General features: G+C 55.1%; 7 protein-coding genes across 7 annotated transcripts; 6 read left to right on the top strand and 1 right to left on the bottom strand.

Annotated features, from left to right (window-relative positions):
* Positions 1 to 292: 292 nt before the first annotated feature.
* GLRG_00123 (pre-mRNA-splicing factor SPP2) lies at positions 293 to 1,363 on the top strand (the record flags this gene model as incomplete). The annotated part of the gene is made up of 1 exon (XM_008090808.1): positions 293 to 1,363. The coding sequence occupies one exon, from the start codon at positions 293 to 295 to the stop codon at positions 1,361 to 1,363; it is 1,071 nt and encodes a 356-aa protein (XP_008088999.1).
* Positions 1,364 to 2,460: 1,097 nt separating this feature from the next.
* On the top strand, positions 2,461 to 4,056 carry GLRG_00124 (uncharacterized protein; the record flags this gene model as incomplete). The annotated part of the gene is made up of 2 exons (XM_008090809.1): positions 2,461 to 2,950; positions 2,975 to 4,056. The coding sequence occupies 2 exons, from the start codon at positions 2,461 to 2,463 to the stop codon at positions 4,054 to 4,056; spliced, it is 1,572 nt and encodes a 523-aa protein (XP_008089000.1).
* Positions 4,057 to 4,599: 543 nt separating this feature from the next.
* Positions 4,600 to 7,800, top strand: GLRG_00125 (GPI ethanolamine phosphate transferase; the record flags this gene model as incomplete). Its single annotated transcript, XM_008090810.1, has 1 exon — positions 4,600 to 7,800. The coding sequence occupies one exon, from the start codon at positions 4,600 to 4,602 to the stop codon at positions 7,798 to 7,800; it is 3,201 nt and encodes a 1,066-aa protein (XP_008089001.1).
* Positions 7,801 to 9,253: 1,453 nt separating this feature from the next.
* GLRG_00126 (nuclear transport factor 2 domain-containing protein) lies at positions 9,254 to 11,064 on the top strand (the record flags this gene model as incomplete). The annotated part of the gene is made up of 4 exons (XM_008090811.1): positions 9,254 to 9,442; positions 9,503 to 9,577; positions 9,657 to 10,709; positions 10,765 to 11,064. 4 exons carry the CDS (start codon positions 9,254 to 9,256, stop codon positions 11,062 to 11,064), a joined length of 1,617 nt encoding a protein of 538 aa, XP_008089002.1.
* A 518-nt stretch (positions 11,065 to 11,582) lies between these two features.
* GLRG_00127 (uncharacterized protein) lies at positions 11,583 to 11,843 on the top strand (the record flags this gene model as incomplete). Its single annotated transcript, XM_008090812.1, has 1 exon — positions 11,583 to 11,843. The coding sequence occupies one exon, from the start codon at positions 11,583 to 11,585 to the stop codon at positions 11,841 to 11,843; it is 261 nt and encodes an 86-aa protein (XP_008089003.1).
* A 1,943-nt stretch (positions 11,844 to 13,786) lies between these two features.
* On the top strand, positions 13,787 to 14,891 carry GLRG_00128 (uncharacterized protein; the record flags this gene model as incomplete). Its single annotated transcript, XM_008090813.1, has 3 exons — positions 13,787 to 14,239; positions 14,381 to 14,505; positions 14,612 to 14,891. 3 exons carry the CDS (start codon positions 13,787 to 13,789, stop codon positions 14,889 to 14,891), a joined length of 858 nt encoding a protein of 285 aa, XP_008089004.1.
* An 862-nt stretch (positions 14,892 to 15,753) lies between these two features.
* On the bottom strand, positions 15,754 to 17,043 carry GLRG_00129 (PH domain-containing protein; the record flags this gene model as incomplete). The annotated part of the gene is made up of 2 exons (XM_008090814.1): positions 15,754 to 16,468; positions 16,535 to 17,043. The coding sequence occupies 2 exons, from the start codon at positions 17,041 to 17,043 to the stop codon at positions 15,754 to 15,756; spliced, it is 1,224 nt and encodes a 407-aa protein (XP_008089005.1).
* Positions 17,044 to 19,946: the final 2,903 nt, after the last annotated feature.

Raw genomic sequence — 19,946 nt, forward strand, 5'->3', positions numbered from 1 at the left:
TACGGCAGTGGGAAATAAAAGGAAGTGGAGCGGGTGTCCTGCAAAAGTTGAATGTTAGACTCATAGATAAACCTACCTGTGTTAATGGAATGCCTCTAGTAGCTATACGGAAGGTCTCCGCTTGTATTGAATGTGACCCACCTTACATAAGAATAAGACACTTGGACCACATCCCTGCAAGTTGACGTCGCAAGGTGAACCGGCCAATACTTTCTGCAATCAAGCCTCCCACGATCGCCATTTCTTTACATTCTCGACTCAACCCACCACAAGCTGTCCCGCTGTCAGCGCCATGTCAGACGGCTCCAAAGCTCCGAGGATAGCGATAAGCTTCGGAGGCTCTTCAAGCACAAAAAACAATAAGAGACCCTCCCGCGCAGACCCACCATCATCATTGGGCAAGCGATCCCGAACGAATGCGCTCGGCACCACCTTCGACTCAGACTCAGACGGTGAGCACGACGGCGGTCGCGGACGGCACGAAGCGATCACAGAGTTTGGCGGGGAATCCAAACAGAAAGAGAAGCTCCGCGAGCTGGTTATTGATAAGCAACGGAACCGCGACTGGAAATCGGAGTTGCGCGCGCGTAGAGGCGGCAAGAACCTGCTGCCTGCTGAGGTGCAGGCGCAGCAACGGCAACAGGAGAATGCCGCGAGACAGCAATCTGAGTGTGAACCCGCCGACGCGGATAAGGAAATACAATGGGGCTTGACCGTGAAGAAGCGCAAGACGAGCGAAGAGGCTGCGGCAAAACCTGTCGAGGATATGACAACGGGGCAGCCCAAGGAGGAGGAGGATCGTCCACAAGAAATTAAGGTCCCGCGGAGCGCAGATGAGGAGGCCATGGACGCGCTGCTCGGGAAGAAGCGTCGCGAGGAGGAGGAAGTCGTCATCCAAGCAACGGAGCAGGACGCCTACCTCTCCGACATCAAGCACGTGGGCGAGGACTCGACGCTTGCGGACTACGAGGCGATACCAGACGGCGAGTTCGGCGCCGCGCTGCTGCGCGGCATGGGCTGGGACGGTAAGCTGCGCGGACCGAAGAAAAAGCAGCCGACGGAGCGACGGCAAAACCAGCTTGGTCTGGGGGCCAAAAAGCTGGAGGGCGCAGAGGACTTGGGACAGTGGAACTATGGCGGAAAGAAGAAGAGCAGCCGGCCGAGGCTGGACGAGTATCGGCGCGATGAGGAGAAGAAGCGGAGCGAACGTAAGGAGCGGAGGGGGGAGAGTTACCGAGACGAGAGGGACCGCGAGCGTGAGCGGGACAGGGATCGGGATAGACATGGTCATCACGATAGGGACAGGGACAGAGATCGGGAATATTACAGCTCAAGGCATCGGGGTGGCGATTCGAGACGATGAAGACGTCAGGAAACTGTGAGGGGTTCCACATTATAGACTGTAGTTGAATACCATGACTACCGGGCACCGAGATGCGCCGTAATGGTATGGAGTTGTTGTTGCAGGTTGTATCTGGGGGCTTTCTTGGCAGCCCGATGGGTATCGTCCGACGAAGCCGTCTTCCTGGACCAAACGTGGCGAAGAATGAGATTGATTATACCATAGTTGCATTGGTCTTGCTCTGGTCCAGACTACGGCACCCTTTGCCGACCAAGTGTCCATGAACAACTACTCGAGGTTGCCGATGGCCCAACCCCTCTCTGGCTAACTCCGACAGCCCGATATCCTGGCAAATGGTCCTCGGGGTGCATTATGGTAGTTCGCGACGATTAATCGGAAACCATCCAGGTTGAAACTTGGTGCGCGTGGCATCCCTGGAGCGATTCCCAATTTCACCAAGGACAAACTGGCCATGACGACCTTAATTTCCTTCATCTCCCGACAATGAGATGAATTTGCGCCAAATGGATTTGTGAGCATCAACATCTTGTGCTTGGTTATCACTGACCTTGGCGGAGTGGAACTCTTATTGTCCAGGGTCAGTTGTGACACCTTTGATGGCGAAGGAGCTGGGAGTTGGGGATAACTTCCCTTCTCTGGCAGCTAAGAAACGGCTCCCACAAGCCAGGCGGAGCAGGATCTTCAACTGATTGCTGTTAAGCTGGCGATGCCGCATCTCTTCCAGCTGGTAACCTGCTCCTCCAGAATCTTGTGAAGCAACCGCATTGTCCTTCGGACCATCGATGGCCCCTTCCGCTACGCAACCGCGGTCATTCCTCTCCAAAGCTGCCCCCAAGACGCCCCTTCTCAATCCTGTTGGTTTCGAGCTGACAGCCTTTGTTACATCAGTGACAGCCACCGTTGGAAACAATGGCTATGTGTCAAATCTCTCGCCCCTCTATTCCACTTTTTGACGGCCTTTTTGCTTAAAAATACGTTTATCTCGCTATCGTGAGCCTTGTCTATGTTGTTTCATCCGGTCTGTATTGTGGCTAAACTCACGGTCAATTCCATACTTAAGCCCCCATTCCAAGCCCGGTTATCAACAGACCACCAGCATGTCTTCTTCGCAACATAGTCAGAGTCTAGACACCATCGCCTCCGACCCAGAGGCAAGAGCCGCCAGGGACTACGAGGAGCAACATTCTTACACGCAGACTATCAGCAAGTTCCGCCCTGCAATTAAGTGGTCCATTTTCTTCGCCATTACCATTGTTGGAGAGGGCTACGATCTTGCCCTCATGGGCAACTTCTTTTCCATGCCCCAGTTCCAAAATCTCTTTGGCCACTCCCCAGGACGCAGTGCCGCCAAGGAAATACCCGTCTTTTGGCAATCCATGATCCTCACCAGCAGCCAGCTTGGACAGGTTTCCGCGATGTACTTCGCCGGCCTGTCTATGGACAGATTTGGCTACCGTAGAACCATGATGTTCTCCCTCGGGACCGTCATAGTGTTCCTCTTTGTCACATTCTACGCGACGGCGGCATTAGCCACGAGAGACCACAGGGCAGGCCTCGGAATGATAGTCGGCGGTAGCTATCTCTTGGGTATGCCGTAGGGAACCTTCCAAGCCTGCGTTCTCGCCTACGTATCAGATATCTCCCCCCTGAAGCTCCGTCCGGTCCTTATGACGTTCGTCTCCATGTGCTGGATCCTTGGCCAGCTCCTATCAACGGTAGCGATCAAGAGCGTAACAACGATCAAAGACAATGATATATTGGCATACCGCATAGCCGTCGCTTTCCAGTGGGTATGGCCTCTTCCGATACTCATTTGCGTCTTCTTTGCACCCGAATCGCCTTGGTGGCTCATGCGACAATCTCGCCCCGATCTTGCGCGCAGTTCACTCGTCAGGCTCAACCCAGATCCGGCATACCCCGTCGATGGCCAAGTCAAGGTTCTTGAGCTCACCGACCAGCAAGAGAAATGCGATCAGAATGACTTCGAGATCACGTATCTGGAGTGCTTCCGTGGCGTCAACCTTCGCCGTACCATGATCGTCGTGACGACGAATATAACACAACAACTCTGCGGGTCTTCGCTCATGTTCTATTCGGCTAAGCTGTACCAAAAGGCCGGCATGAGCAGCTCCAAGTCGTATGACTTCACGCTAATCCAGTGCGCTATCGGCATTATTTGCATCGTCACCTCGTGGCCCTTGATGAAGTACATTGGACGCAGGACGATCTGGCTTTGGGGCCTCGGGGCCGCAGTTATTCTCATGGCCGGCGTTGGCGTACTGGGGTGTTTTCACGACGCACACGCGGCCATTACATGGGCCATTGTGATTTTGCTCGTTGTCTTTACTGGGGTTTACAACCTCTCGATTGGCCCACTGACAAATGCCATCAACCCCGAGATATCCTCGACGCGCCAGAAGGCCAAGACGCTTGTCATTGGCCGTGTAGCATCCCTTGTCGCTGGTCAGTTCAACATGTGGCTATTGCCGATTATGCTGGAGGATGCTCCCAATGGATGGGGTCTTGGACCTCGTACGGCGTTGGTATACTCTGGTATCAATGTCATCTTCTGGGTTTGGGCGTACCTTTTCCTCCCAGAGATCTGCGGCAGGCCGCAGGCGGCCATCGATGAGCTGTTCAAAAGGAGGATTTCCGCGCGCAAGTTTTCCCAGGTAGAGGTGGAGACTTTGTGATACAGAATGTCTGGTTTCAAACAGATGTTGGTATAGAGCCACTTGCACAGAGGAGCCTTCTTGTGGAGGGTTTCAAACGCTTCATTATATGGAGTACGAAGTCAAAAAGCATGAATCAACCATTCGAACTGGATGGGTCCATATTCATTTATCTTTGAACGGTGGTTAAAGATGTAGCAACGAACATCCACTAGCCTAATATCCCCCGGTGATATGCAGGTTCCGATTTCAGTCCTTTGAGTGGCCAGCCCAGCGGGTGCCGACCGCAAAGGTGCCAGATCCTTGGCCCCCCTGAATTCTATCCGCCTACCCCACCAAAGCTGGCCTGGCACTCCCAAAATTGAGCTCCTTTAGTCAAGATAATACACCACATCATCTCTCCTACAAGCTCCGATCTGAACGACACCACACCGAAATAGGGGCTTGAATAGTCTCCTATAGTCCAATGGCCATCGAGTGCCGACCTTGATCACTAGTTCCTTTTTCTTTTCTTTCTTTTTCTTTTACTTCCTGCCCACATCACCCAGCCAGGTCAAGCCCGCAATGCCACAACAGAAAGCCTCTCGAGCGAAAGCTCCGCCGCCGCCGGCCGACTACAAGGCTATCGCCGAGCAGTACGCGAAGGCGAAGCGCCAAAAAGAAATGGAAGAGGCCAGCAGATTGCCCGAGGAGATACAGGCCGAGAAGGAGAGGGCAATGCTGCTCGAGAAGCAACGCGCGGTCTTCGAGTCCCGGCGCAAGGACGCGTATGAGCGCAGGTGGTGGTGGACCGTCGGGTTCTGGGCCTGGATGCTGTGTCTGCACGCCGTTGGCATTGCTTTCTTCACTAGCGGGTTTCTTTTGACGCGGCTGGTTCTGGATGAGAAATCCAATTGCACGGCGTCGCCGATCGAGCTCTCCTCGAGCTGGAAGGGCCAGGGCACGGTTGAAGGCGGCTGCTGGCACCCCAAGTCCTTCGACAAGGCTGTGGTTATCGTCATTGACGCTCTGCGATACGACTTTACGGTCCCCATTGAAGACCAGGCCCCCTTCCACAACGCACTCCCCTTCCTGCACGAGACCGCCGTCAAGTCTCCCGAGCACGCCTTCCTGCGCCCCTTTATTGCCGATCCGCCAACGACCACGCTCCAACGCTTGAAGGGGCTGACCACGGGTACACTGCCCACATTCATCGACGCCGGTAGCAATTTTGCTGGTACTGCCATCGAGGAGGATAACTTGCTTATGCAACTAAAGGATGCCGGAAAGCGCATTGCTCACCTCGGCGACGACACTTGGTGGTCCCTTTTCCCCGGCTATTTCGAAGCCAACGTGAGCCGCGCATATGATAGTTTCAACGTATGGGATCTGCACACGGTAGACAACGGTGTCATCGATCACATTTTCCCTTTGCTCAAGCAAGAGCAAAAGGGCAAGTGGGACGTGCTTATTGGTCACTTGCTTGGTGTTGACCATGCCGGCCACCGATATGGGCCGGACCATGCGGCAATGAAGGAAAAGCTTCAACAGATGGACGGCTTTATTCGCGACCTTGTCGCGCAAATCGATGATGATACTCTTTTGGTCGTCATGGGAGATCATGGCATGGATGCAAAGGGCGACCACGGCGGAGAGAGCGATGACGAGGTTGAAGCGGCCCTGTGGATGTATTCCAGGCGCCCGTTCTTTGGTCGGACGAAGCCCGAGCTCAAGGAGCCGCCCACGATGGCCAAGATCAGGCCAGTCAACCAGATTGATCTCGTTCCGACCTTGGCATTGTTGCTGGGCCTTCCCATCCCTTACAACAACCTCGGACGCCCCATCGAGGAGGCTTTCGCTGGCAAGAAGGGCAAAGCCTGGGACAACCTCGCGACTGTATCACGTATCACTGCCGCTGGCATCCAGCGATATCAAGACTCGTACTTCGCTGCTCGTGGCATCGACCAGTCCAAGAGCGCTACCGCTGGCCACGTGTCGCATCTCTGGAAGAAAGCCGAACGCTCGTGGCAGTCGAAGTCATGGCAAGAGTCCTACGGCTTCTTCAACTTGTTCCAGGAGGAGACTCTGCGCGTTTGCAAGGATTTGTGGGCTCGCTTTGACGTGCCCAAGATGGTAACGGGCATTGTGGTTATGGCAGTTGGCGTCCTCACGTTGCTTGTCTATGCCTCCCGCGATGCTGATGAGGACTTTGCCGTTCTCGACGATCTCGAGCTCGACTTAGCGGAGAAGAAGTTGGAGCTCCAAGGTGTCCAGGCTGACGCGGCCACTTCGTACAAGACACTCCATAAGAAGGTTTTGCTTACTGCCATCCTTGGCGCGGTTCCCGGAGCAGCAGTCGGTGCCGGATACTCCATCTTCACCGGGCCTCAAGATCTCGTTTACGCTCTCGCTGGTGCCGCTGTCACCAGCGCAGTTGGTGTGCTGTTTTCTTTGTACGGCTTTGGCAAAACTTTCCGGAACCTCCTGCCCAACACCTTCTGGGGTTGGCTTGCTGCCGTCTTCACGGTTAGCCAGTCACTCGGTTTTGCTTCAAACTCCTACACCATCTGGGAGGACTCAATTCTCCTTTTCTTTATCACGACTTTCGGCGTGGCCAACGTCTTCGCCGCATTCTCCGTCCCAACAACGAGGGAGCGCACCCTCGCTATCTACCACTCAGTTGTCTTTGTCGTTCTTGGTCGACTGGCATCATTTTCGAAGCTCTGCCGCGAGGAGCAGATGCCCTATTGCACATCCACTTACTACGCTTCGGCTACTTCATCGACATCTGCCACGTGGCAGCTGGCCATCCCATTCGCCGTCGCCCTTATCCTGCCTTCCATCGTCCAGTCTTTCCTGTTACCCACGCGATCCTGGGAGGGACTTGCCCCGGCGTGGATTGGGTACGTCTACCGCATCGGCCTCCTCATGTCGGCCGCCTACTGGGTCCTCGATGCCGCGGACAACGGCGAGTGGTTCCCAAGTTTGCCGGCCAAGACCCTCAAGACTGCCGGGGTGTATCTGGCCCAAGTTATTCTCGCCCTGGTCTTTGTTGCCGGAACCACTGCGTTCGTCTGGGCGCCGCCATTGGTTTCTATCCTGACGACCCCAACCAAGACTGGGACCACCCAGATCACGGTCCTAGGCTACGGCAACACAAACGGAGCTAGATACTTGCTTCTACCCATGAACATTGTTGGGGCTTGCATCCTCCTCTCCAAGCCGATGGGAGGGGGTGCGCTAGCCCTCATGTTCTGGCAGATCATGTCGCTTGTGGAGATGCTCGACCTCAACTCCCTCACGAACGAGGCCATCGGCCCCATCATGCTTGCAATCATTGGCAACTTTGGCTACTTCAAGACGGGTCACCAGGCTGTCCTTAGCAGCATCCAGTGGGACAGCGCCTTTATTCCGCTCTTCTCCATCCGGTACCCCTGGAGTCCCATCGTCGTGGCCCTTAACACCTTTGGCAGCCAGATTGTCGCGGTTGCTGCCGTCCCGCTCGTTGTACTCTGGAAGGTTGGCCCCAAGAGGAAGGGAATTCTCGAGAGTGTCAGCAGAGGACTGGGCATTTTCATCGCCTATTTTGCTGTCGAGTCGCTTGCGACCATGGCTTGGGCTGGTTGGCTGAGGAGACATCTCATGCTCTATAGGGTGTTCAGCCCTCGCTTTATGATGGCGGCGACTCTGCTCCTAATTGTGGACCTGGTTGGTCTTGTGATTACGCTTATTGGTATACGGTCCAACACGATGGCTGTCAGTGAGGTCTTTGGTTGGGTTGAATAAAACAAATCACCAGCATGGGGAGGCGGAAGTGAATTATATAAATGGCTGTACCATTGCATCACAGTTGCACAGGGCATGCTTGTTTGACAAATTAGATAGTCAATAAAGGACCAGTACAACGATAACAAAGAATGAAGTTTGCATTGGCGTCTGACTTCCTTGCTTAGTGTTCTGATTTCCCATGCCTCGGTACCTAGGTAGGTAGGTAGACAGGTACCCTGTAGTGGAATCCCCCCGTAGGCGGAACAGTGGATGGCCGGCGCGTCGGTCATGATGCGCCATGTAAAGGATGTTTGAATCACAATAAGGCATGGCCCCGATGAAGACCGCGTGGACGGCAAGCTCTGTAACTGTGCCCAAACTGCAACCATCATTCAATTGCAGTTGGCCGTTCTTCCTACATGAGCTGGGCATTTCCTTTGCTAGAGCTGAGGGAGCTCGGCCAAGAGCTTGAGTTTGTCTAGATCCTGATTATATAAGCCGTTGGATTTGGTACCTAGACGGGCAGTCGTATACTTTGGCCTGCGTGACTGTTTTGTGGTCATGAAGGTACTCTCGAAGTACATGGATCTGTGCATACCTAAACCCCCACCTTGGTCGGTAATCAGCTTGCGGGCCTGCCGCAGGAGGAAGCCGTAGCCCCGGCAGAGCACAGGGCACGTCGTGATCTAACGGCAACAATTGTGTGTCATTTTTTTTTTACGGATAGTCTTCTGCCCCTTCCGGTTTGTGTCGTCGGATGCGCCTGGCTCAGGACCAACTGCCCAAAGTATTATTCCTCACGAACATCAACCGCAAACGAAAAGGAAAAAAAAGAAGAAGAAAAAAAAAACACCTCCACTTGCTCTTTCCTCCTTCTATACGCAACGCTCCGCTCTCTCCCACCCGCCCCGGCGACCAGGTTTGAACAGTCACAAACCCCCCCACACACACACTGAGCTGCTTTTATCCCAGTTCATAACAGTGCACATTCATTTTTCTTCCCTCGCCCATCCCTCTCACTTATCTCCGCACATCGCTCTCACGCGTCTCCATCTCCAGCTCCTCCTGCCCGCCCCTCGCCTCATCGTCGAAACCTTTTTTCCGGCGTCCTGGTCCTCCTGTCATCGCACCTTTTCGAGTCAGTTCTAGGCATTTTCTTTTGAGCCGTCCGCATCACCGAGGTATCTACAATCCCGCCCGCCTACACTATCCTCATCCCACTCCGACGATCTTTTGTCCTCGGCACTCTCGCCGCCGTCTCCCACTGGCGCATTTATCACCCATCTAACATTCCATCAACAGAAGGGTCCTTTATTGTCGACCGTCCATCCGCGAAAACATCTCCAAAGTAAAGCGAATCTCACCGCAGAAACCTCGAGCTTTCCCTCTTGCGCCTTCATCACCTCCTTCAATCCACCATCTACCTTCTTCGGCCCGATTGCGCCTCAAACCAGATTTCTCACACGCAGTCATGGCAACCAACGGTAACTACACAACCCCGGACCAGTTCAAGGACACTGTCGAGCCAACATCATCAGGTTCCACCGCTACCAACGATGCCGCATCGGCCGGTAACAACCACCTCAGTAAGGATGAGGTTGGCTGGTACTTCGTCGAGCAATACTACACAACCCTAAGCAAGAACCCGGATAAGCTTCATGTACGCCCGCGGGCCGTCCCCTGTTCGATCTGGATCTTGCCCTGTTAACATAGCTCGCAGCTCTTCTACGGAAAGCGTTCCCAGTTCGTTTACGGTATGGAGGCAGAGGTTGCCAACGTTTCTGTGGGCAGACAAGTATGTTGTTTGCTGTTGTTGCTTGTTGGTTTATCACACATTGACCGCATGCTAATTCGTATGCCGTTGTTCTTCGTAGGCTATCCAAGAGAGAATCAAGAGCCTTGACTTCGAGAACAGCAAGGTCCGCATCACGAATGTCGACTCCCAGGCCTCGTTCGACAATATCGTCATCCAGGTCATTGGTGAGAGCTCCATCAAGTCAGCCGAGCCGAAAAAGTTCGTCCAGACCTTCGTCCTTGCGCCCCAACCCTCCGGCTACTTCGTCGTCAACGATATCCTGAGATACATCAACGACGAGGACGAGGATGAGCCCGTTGCCGAGTCCGCTGCCGCCCCCGAGGAGCAGGCTGCCCCTGAGGTGGCCGAGGCCCCCGCTCAGCCAGAGGTCGAGCAACCCGCAGTTGAGGAGACTCCTGAGGAGGCTTCCGGATCTGCTGTTGACGCCGACGGCGCAGAGAAGAAGCTGGAGGAGACCAGCACAGCCCCCGAGGATGCTACTCCCAATGGCGAGGCTGAGACTGCCGCTCCCGAGCCCACCAAGGTTCCCGAGCCCAAGGTTGAAGAGCCCGCAGTCGACGCGGATGCCACTGCTAAGGCGATTGCCGAGGAGGACATCAAGGAGCCTGAGAAGCCCACCGACCCCGCCCCTACCCCTGTTGCAGCTACCAAGGCTCCTGCCGCCGAGCCCGAGAAGCCTGCGCCCGCTCCCGCTCCTGTTCCCATGAAGCCCATGTCCTGGGCCAGCCGTGCTGCTGCCGCCGTCGGACCCAAGCCCGTCATCCCTCTCCCCAAGACTGCCACTCCTCCCGCTGCTGCCCAAGCCAAGGCTCCCGCCCCCGCTGCTGCCTCTCCTCAACCAGCTGCTGCCGCTGCTGCCGCTGCTCCCGCCGCTGTCAAGGAGTCCCAGGCCCAGGCTGCGAAGGATGAGTCTCCCTCCGCCGAGTGGCAGTCCGTTGGCGCCGACTCCAAGCGTCAGAACCGCCCCCAGTCTATCTCACAAGCGCCTACCGAGAATTACGGTACGCTGGGATACGTTAAGTACGTGACCGACAAGGTCAAGGCGGATGACCTCAAGGCTGCGCTGGCCGCCCACGGCGAGCTCACCTACTTCGACATCAACCGCCAGAAGGTAAACATCAACTCATGTGGTCAATTATGAGTGCTTGAGACTAACGATACCCTAGAACTGCGCTTTCGTCGAGTTCGCTACCGTCGCGGGCTACCAGGCTGCCGCCGCCGCCAACCCCCACACGGTCAATGGCGAGAACATCATTGTTGAGCCCCGCCGCCCCAAGGCTACCGCCTACGGCGGCAGCAGCTACTCCACCCCCCGTGGTAACGCCGCCGGTGGCGGTCGTGGCCGTGGTGGATTTGAGGGAAACCGTTCCGGCAGCCAGGGAAACGCCCGCGGTAACTTCACCGGTGGTCAGGCCCGTGGTCGCGGCAGCGTTCGTGGCCGCGGTGCCTCTCAGACGGCGGCTTAAAGTTGCGGGACTCCCCGCGCGGCAGCCCGAAACCCCTTTATTGTCGACGGTTTTTCTCCGTCACTGGAACGGGCGCTGCTAACTGATGTTGCCGACCATCTGCATACTTCGACTCGCTCATCTACTGACACTGGTGTCCAAAGGGTAGCTTCTACCAACGGCCCCCAGACTTCATACACCGCGACCACAATCGAAACAAGGATTGAAATTGGTCTTAAAGTTACAAACACTCTCACGGCCGTCGGACGATGCCGACGAGGAAGGAAAAGAAAAGCTATATTCCATTTCTTATCTTTTTGTTAGGAGTCCGCAGGGCATAGGTGTGATATCTACACACCGTTTCCTGCAACCCACACACCACAAATCACCCTTTTCATTTCTCTTGTTTTTTTATTTTATTATGTGCGTGCGTTTCTGAAGCATTTGCATCCGCGCTGATGGTCTGGCCCTACATTTTTGCGGACAACTGCAGCGTAACGTTTGAGCTAGCTCTTTCCTTCACTGCCATGATATAATTGATGGTGAAGAGTTGGGAACATGTCTATCTGTATATTTGGCGAAGTTGGGGCGGAAGCGGAATGGACTGGGAGAAATGGAGAGGAAAATGGGAAAGCATGAACAACAAAAGTTTTGGCGTTCCAATGCTTTGCCGAGAGATGGTTTTCAGTCTTCGGAGGGAATGGAACGGGAATGAATGGGAACGGGGAGCCAGGCATTGGGCGATGATGCTGTACCATACCAAGACCGACACACACAACCACCACACAGAGGATCCCTAACCGGTTCTTTTAATGACAAAGAGACGACAATCACTAATAGCCGTCCTGAAATGCTTGTAAAACTGTTTCTCGGCGATGCCACATTGTCTAGATTGGCCCCTGGCAAGTGGTCAACAGTGTTAGGGGCAAGCACCTAAACATTCAACATGAAGAACCTCTCCCTTCCACCCTTCTAAGGAAGACCAAAAAGAATGCGTGTACCTTCAGTCAGACCCACAATGTTTTGATTGTCTCGTCTTTGCTGTTCTTATGCCCCCCGCCACCTTACCTGACTGACCCTACCGATGACGGCAGCCTTGTTTGTGTTTAAGCCTAGAAGGGCAACCCTTCTCATAGATACGAAGGCTTGTCCCAGCCTATATGTGCATAAACACCCACACCCACACAGCCTAAAACCAGGATACTATGTTAAAGCCACAGGCAGACGTGGTTGTTCATCAGAGCCCAACCGCAGGCCTCAATTCAGCTAGGAGTACTTCAACAATTTGTATAAAAGAAAAAAGAGGAGGGAGGATAGGGAAAGGCGGTTTTCTGGAGATGGAACGAGAGAGAAGGACCAAGTTAAGGTGTATATACCTCGCCCACGCTCCTAGCAGCCTGTAGTACGGCAGCAAGGGGACGGCGACACAGAGACGAACCGGACCAAATGTGCAGGGGAAGCAAGGGGTTGGCATTCTTGTTTGTCGGACAGGCGGTGACGAAATGGACGTTTATCGGTCCCACCTTTCTGGCGCTGATTGCGCGTTTGGTGTTTGGACACAAGTTGATGCGCCCCTCTTGCCCTCGCCAGCCGAGCCTGAGCCAAACTTGCCACAGCTAACCAGGCTCTAGCCGCACCAAGCTGGATACCTGTTTGGTGTTACCGGGTCTCCGGTCCATGTTTGATCATGGCCAATCGTTGCGACTGAGGGTTCTGAGGAATTTGGGGTCGGAAACAAGAAGGATCGATTTCTCAGGTGCTGCCTTTTGCGTTGAGGGGACGAGTGTCGCGTGTAAGCGGTTCTAAAGGAGGGGAACAAGGGGACAAGCCAACGATGAAGCGCCGTAATGGCAATGTATAGTTTACCGAGTGGGAACATCAGATACGTCGGAGGATTATACGTAGCGCTTACAAATACCGCCTCTCAGTAAATGGGCAGCCCGTCTCGAACCCAGTGGTGATGCGTGATCACTCATTGATGGCAGGCGCATAGGCTGGACGCAGGTACCGCGGATGGAATATGACGACTTTTGCTCCTGTAAAATTTCATACCCTCCCCTTACTTCTGAAGTAAAATCCATATCCCGCTCTCTGATCAAAGAGCGGTGGAGAGGCAAAGACAAGCCACATGTTGGGTATCAATGTCATTTGTATCGCGACTCCATTGGAATACGCCTAGCGGAGGCACCCAAACGCCTGGACGGAGAGGGAACTGCCCTAGTGACCTTGATCAGCAGTGAGAACATGGTGGAATAGGCTCGTTTACAAACAAGTTTCCGAATGCGTCTGCTGTGTCGCATGTATCACGTTGTGCCGTTCCGACTATAGGGATATCGAGGGAGCTATGGGACGTCAAAGGTGATTGATTACCTAGCAAGCTTGTTGTGTACCTTCCTGGCCTTGACGGATGGCCAAGCCCACCCCTGTCAAGCTTCAGGAACACCCGCTGCCGGCCGATAAGCGCTGTTGCTTGGCGGTCCATCCCACCGCCGAGGCAAGACCGCACGTGAACCTCTGTCATACTCGCGCGCCGCTCCCTGGCGCCCCCGCCCCCCCCCCCCCCCCACCAACATCGCCGCCGCCGCCGAAAACGCGTCTCTTTGCCGGGCCCATCATCTACAACTCCGTCGTCGCATTTCACATCTCGAGCCGCAAGACCCGCCAGATACAATAGAATCTCCTCCCCCGCCCGGTCCGCCATCGCAACGGTCACAAGGACGGCGACCGACAACGGCCGCCCAGAATGTCCGCCTCAGATCAAAACAACCAAGAGCCACCACCCCAGACCGAGCCGCATCGAACGACGCAAACACAGGCGCACGACCACGCCGTCCAACCCCCGACGGCGGGATCCGACACGCAGACCGGCGCCCCGTCGATACCAACAGCGGCAACCGCCGCAGCACAATCATCACAACACCCACAAGAAGGAGGAGACGCAGGGGGAGGAGCTGGAGAAGAACATGAACACCAGCCGCCGGGCTCCCCTCCCCTACCGCAAAAACACACCCCAGTGACACCGGGTCCGCGCGCAACCCGATTCACCCAGCTCTACGATCTCGCCCTCCAGCGTACACTCCAAAAGGTCAGCTACGACAACTTCGCGTCGTGCTTCCCAACAATTGCCGTCCATGCGCCCAACACCCTGCGCAACGTCCAGAAGCAGATGGTCGACTACCTCGAGGAGAGGTGTAACGTGCGTCTCCGCCCTTGTCCTCTTCTGTTCATCCCCATGAGTGCTGCTTCACGTCGTCGAATTGCAGTCCCCGCAACCGACGGGAATCGTTCGCAATCGAATCCAAGAATGGGTAGGCTGACCACGGTAGGATACATACAGAAGGACTTCCAATCGATCCTGGTAGACCGCGATGTCATCCGGAAACTAAACGACTTTGAGAACCTCGTCAGCGACGCCGAGCGCAGGAGACAAGAAAGCGGCGACTCGGCAGAAGAACCGATTCCGTAGGCAGCCCCCCCCCTCCGCGTGTCTCCGTCTCTGCACCACCCTTTTCTCTTTCTCTCTCTCTCTCTCTCAAAAGCTAACACGCGCGTTCCCTCTCCCAAATAGACCGCACCTCCTGTCCCCCGACGAGGTTCTCGCAGCCCACCTTGCGCCGCGCCTCGTCTCGCAGCAGTCCCATCTCAATGCCCGCCTTCAAAACACACAGGCCTCCAACGAGTCGCTCTTCGCTACCATCCAGTCCCAGCGCGCCGAGATCGACGCCCTTCTCGCCCAGCTTGAGAGTCACGTCGCTGACATTGACGGCGCCAACGCCATGCTGGTGGACGTCGCTCCCGAGCTAGCTGCCGAGGCGCGCGCTTCCGAGGCTCAGATGTCGGGAATGTAATGGACACAAGGGAAATGGGAGGTTTGATCCGAAGCAGGCGGGAAAGTGAAGAAGATGAACAGGAGGAAAGGAAGAAATCCTTTTTTTTTGTCGAGCTTGTTTATGTAGTGCACTAGATACCACTTTGATATTAATAGGGTCTGTATCCATTCCCCTGCCTGAAGCCTTTCTGAGCCGATGTCGAGGAATAAGTGGCATACCCGGCTTAATCGAGACCGAGGTGCTGGTGGAACAAGCCAATATACGAGGCTTGCAGCGCAACTTGGTCCGGTGCGTTACCTTACCGCGCAAGTCCACCATCACATAGACTGATTAACATGAGAGTTGTTTGAACATTTAAATTTATGCAGTGGGGTCTACCTAGCCACTCGATATGGCGACAGCAAAGGTGGGCTTAGAGACACCCATTACTAACGTATATGGGAATCGCCAAGGCTTCCGCGATGCCAATGCTGAGCATCTTGTGCAGCACTGTAATCGAGACTGCAAAAGAGAAAGAGAGGCAGAAAGATGAATAGAAAAAGTAACGGAAAATAGTTCCTTTAACAACGCCACCCAATGATGATATGCACGCACGGCTGGTAATGCTCTCCCACTCTCGCCTGCCATGAAGGACATAGGAGATAAGGCGAGACGAGAAATATTGAGGAAAATAGAAGAAAATCAACATCCAAAAATGCATATGCCGTGCCGTTCCACCTGGTTTTGTTTTTGTCCACCGTACCTCCTGCCTGTGGGTATGGTAGATCCGTGTCGTTTTATGTTTGTGATTCGTTCTCGTGACGATGCAGAAAGGCTCTCGACATAGAGAGCACGTAATATGTATATGTGCAGTAGAAGTGAGGGAGGAATAATAAAGCCTTTAGATCCTCCTGTTTTCCGTGTGGATAACTTGCCAAGGGCCAAAGAAGTCGATCTCGCCATAAGCCGGCGGCAGGACTCGGACCATACGACCCGTTGCCCAGTCCACGAACCACTGCTTCCCCTTACTGATGATATAGTTTGACTTCCGCGGGCTCTTGAACAAGAGAACTGAGTAGCAAAGCTTAGCATACAGCAAGTCATGGGCAGCAGTCCATTGGTGCTCGGGGGCCCATTTGCCGGTGTCTGGGTCGATGGCCTCATTTGGATACGATGTCGTAGATAAGCGGCTACTGATCTGCTCATTGCGGGCGGGTCCAGGGCCGTAGATGGACTCGGTGTCTACGATGGCCGTCTCGCCGTCGCCAATAGGAGACTCGTCAATGACAGGTTCGTCTAGGATAGCCTCCAACACCGACGAGGACGGGAAGGGGTCGGGACTCTCGGCAGAAGCCACACGGTGCAACTCCGGACTGACAGGGCGCGGCGTCGGTACGGGATAGTTGTTCGTATGCGCTGGCGTCTGGCCCCGGAACCAGCGGATGCGTTGAATCCGGGGGATGCTCTGATCGCGGGGGTAATCTCGGTCGTCGATAGGGGCGGCAACATCGATGGCGGCGAAAAGCGCTTCCAACCATTTCACCATGGTGCTCAACTCTATACATGAGAGGAGAAACTGATCCGTCTCAGCCCTAACACGGATGACATATCGCCTCCTATGTTGGAGTCAGTTTCTTGGCAGGTCTTGGCACGGAATGAGGCTGAACACAAGGGCAACCTACTTCTTGTAGTCGGCAGCAATACCGACGTCTGCGTGCTGGAGACTGTAGGCCTTGTCGAGAGAGGCTTTCCGTACCCAGGGCGGGTTGTCGGGCGATATCGTCGGTCCGTCCCTCGTCCGACCCCAGCCCCAATCCTTCTTCACGTTGTAGAAATTCAAGGCGGTACCCCGTAGTTGGACGAAAGTAGTGTGCCAATTTCTGTCTTCGGCCCTTTTGGAGGTATTTTCAATCTCCATCTTCTTCACCCATACGCCCTCCAGCTCTATGTCGCACGAATAGCCCGGCAAACTTTCTACCGGTCCATGCTGGACATTGTTCTTGCTGGCCAACGGTCGTCTTGGTCTGGCGTCCCGCTCATAGGGGGGCGGTTGCGAAGGTCGTCGGAGAGGGGACGTCATGACTTCCTGGTAAAAATAATCCTCCTCCATGGATAGTCGCCGCCGGGGAGGCGGCGGCTGGGCAGCGGTATTAGATGGTCCATTTCCGCGGTAGTGGCTGCGGGAATCCATGGGGCAGGCGAGGTTTTATACGACAATAGTATAGCGACTCGTGTCAGGCCAGAACCACCAAACAGCGGGTGGCAGCGGAGGCAGAGGCCCGTTCCCATGTGCCTGTCTCGGATGGCTTGCCTTCGCGACGGGGGTTCATGAAATGTGCTTGGCCCGGGATCTATGCTGACCCGCAAATCTTCATGGTGAGGGCCTTTTGTCGGCGGCTCTGTCTTGGGGCCGCACGGGGCAGAGTAACGTAAAACAGATGCGAAAGCAGGGCCCCGGGATGAGACCGGTAGATTGAGGTGAGATCGGGGGAGTGGGTAAATACAGCCAGGAACGAATGTGTAGGTATGGAGAAGGACCGGGTAGTGGGTGATGATGAGAAAATGTGGACGAGGGAGGGAGTGATGCGCCGAGAAGCGCGGAAGCGGTGGCAACGAGCGGAGGGTCCAAGTGCTCTTCGCTCCAACCACGGGGGGTCAACGTCAGTTCGTTGGAGGTTTGCGAGACGAGCAGGCAGCGCACAGAACAGAGCAGGATAGAGAGACGAGATGGGATGGAAGGTAGGTCAAGGTTGCAGTGGGCTGGCAGGAGGAGGGAAGCGGAACGGGAGGCGTCGAGTCATCGAGTGGTGCCAGGGCGAAAGAGCCGCTCAACGAGGTTGGACTGAATAGGAAGCCCGATGATGGAAGCAGCGCAACGCGGATGCGAGGAAACGGATTCCTATGCAGGGCCGAAGAAGCGCAAGAGGTTGGAGACGTTGCCCGGGACCGCCCAGCAAGGGCAGTAAGACCGTGTCCAACGACCAGGGCCGCAAGGGGAACTTGGCTCTGGGGGTGGATCTGTTGCGTCGGTTCAGGCTAGGACAGGCCCTGTTGAAGAGTGACGGGTGGGAACGTGTTGAGTTGCTGACAAGGACAGCGTGATATGGCGAAAAGATAGGGTAACAGAAACCAGAGGCGGGCGAAGAGCGTGCACAGTAATTGGTGTGTTCCTGGGGACTGCACGAATAGTGGTGGTGATGGGAATAGTGTATGTAGATGGATGGGAGGAACCCGTGAAGGGCGTGCAGGTACGGTGTGAGTCCAGCGAAACAGGCCGCGAATGGCTCAAGACGGGTTCCGATGGGTGCTAAAAGGTGATCGGATTGTAATTCCCGTCTCGGATGCGAAAGTTGGGGTGCTACAGTCGGTGCCCTCTCGGAGCTTTTGCGTGGTATAGGGCGATTCGATTTGATACCGTAGTAGGTACGGAGAGAGAGAGAAGGAGGAGAAAAGAGACGGAGGCTCGGATTCTGGCCGTGCGGCGGGTGTGGACGTAGCAATGCCCCGGTTAAGGCCCAGTCATGGAAGGGATGTGAGCACCATGGTGTGTGTACGTGCAGTACGTGGTGAGATCTGCGAGGCGTACTTGGCCTGCCCCGGGGTGGTGCGATCTGGCGGATTCGCTTGTATCCATGTACGAGGAAGTCAGGTCGGAGGCTGCCCGGACAGCACTCTGATGGCACCTGCTGTGTTTGCTTAGTGTGCAAACGACAGTAGACAAGACGGGAGACGAGAGCCGGCGACGCTCTTGCTGGAGGTTTCAGGCGAGCGAGGCGAGGCAATGCAAGGCAGGACAGGCAAACGGCAAGGAAAGCGGCAAGGCGAATGGTGGTGGTGGTGGCTGCCGTCAAGCAATGACAAGCGCAGCGCAGAGTTAGGGCGACGTCGGTGCCGACGATCGTCAAGACGAACCATCGGCGGTCACTGGTCCACGAGCAATTCTTGGCCGGTGAATGGCCAGCGGTTCATCTGGCTTGTGAAATTCAAAGGGCCCTTGCTAATGTTGAAAGCAAGAACAGCGCCAAGTGGACCAAGGCCTTTTGTCGAAGGGACTAACCGTTCTTGGGAGGTGGGAAACCAGATATGCGGCGACCGGGGTGGCGCGGGCCCATGGCCCATGGCCCATCCATTGACGTCGTACTCTGTAGTTTACAATTAATTCAATTCGACCACACCGGGCTCAGGGCCCTCTACTTACATACATAGTAGTAGGTTTCTGGGGCCTCTCGGTCGCTGGTTCTGCTATCTATCTGCCTGCCGACAGGATGCACTATACGGTATCAGTGGAATTAGGGATAGGGGCGGGAATTCAACATGTACGCAGTACAGACTTGCCAGGAAGTGGACTGTGGTTGAAGGAGTTGCAGTCGTTCAAGCTGACAAAGCCAAAAGGCCGCGACTGGGAGAAGGTAGTGTAGTGTAGTGTAGTGTAGGTCAGCGCGTTAAGGCAAGGGACTTCTGTCGGGCGAGTCCCTCCATTGGAACCTTTGAAAGTACTCACCTTCCTTATTTCGCCAACGAGGTACCAGTTGCCGAGGTCAGCTGGGTCATGGGTACACCCTCCCCCCCCCCCAATACCTAACAGGCTAACACCAATCACGGCATTACGGGACTATGGCACAAAAAGGCGGGGGTCTAGCCCGGCACAGGCCCGCCTTCCGTGCACGAGTCGGACGCGACCCGAAGAGTGAGAGAGAGAGAGAGAGAGAGAGAGAGAGAGAGAGAGAGAGAGAGAGAGAGAGAAGGTGTCCTTCCATCATCGTTGTTTCCACTGAGTCGCGTCGCGTCGAGTCGAGTAACGTCAAGTAAAGCAGGCGGGCATCAAGGTCGCAAAGTGGCTTCGATCCAGCAAGTAACAATGCCATCTCGGAAGGGGGGGTTTTCCAACAAAGAAAATGCGAGTGCTGTATGTGTGTATCTGCGTCATCCTACTTACAGGCCATCTCGGAAATAACAGAAGCGGAACCAAGCCGAGGATGTTGTTGACTTGATGACTGACTGTGGGGACGGGGCCCATTAAGGTACCTATCTACTTACTTACCTATCTACCTACCTAAGGTGAATTGTCAAGCTACCCAAACTACATAGTAGAAG

The sequence above is a fragment of the Colletotrichum graminicola genome (assembly GCF_000149035.1).
Source record: "Colletotrichum graminicola M1.001 genomic scaffold supercont1.1, whole genome shotgun sequence".
NCBI classification, from domain to species: domain Eukaryota; kingdom Fungi; phylum Ascomycota; class Sordariomycetes; order Glomerellales; family Glomerellaceae; genus Colletotrichum; species Colletotrichum graminicola.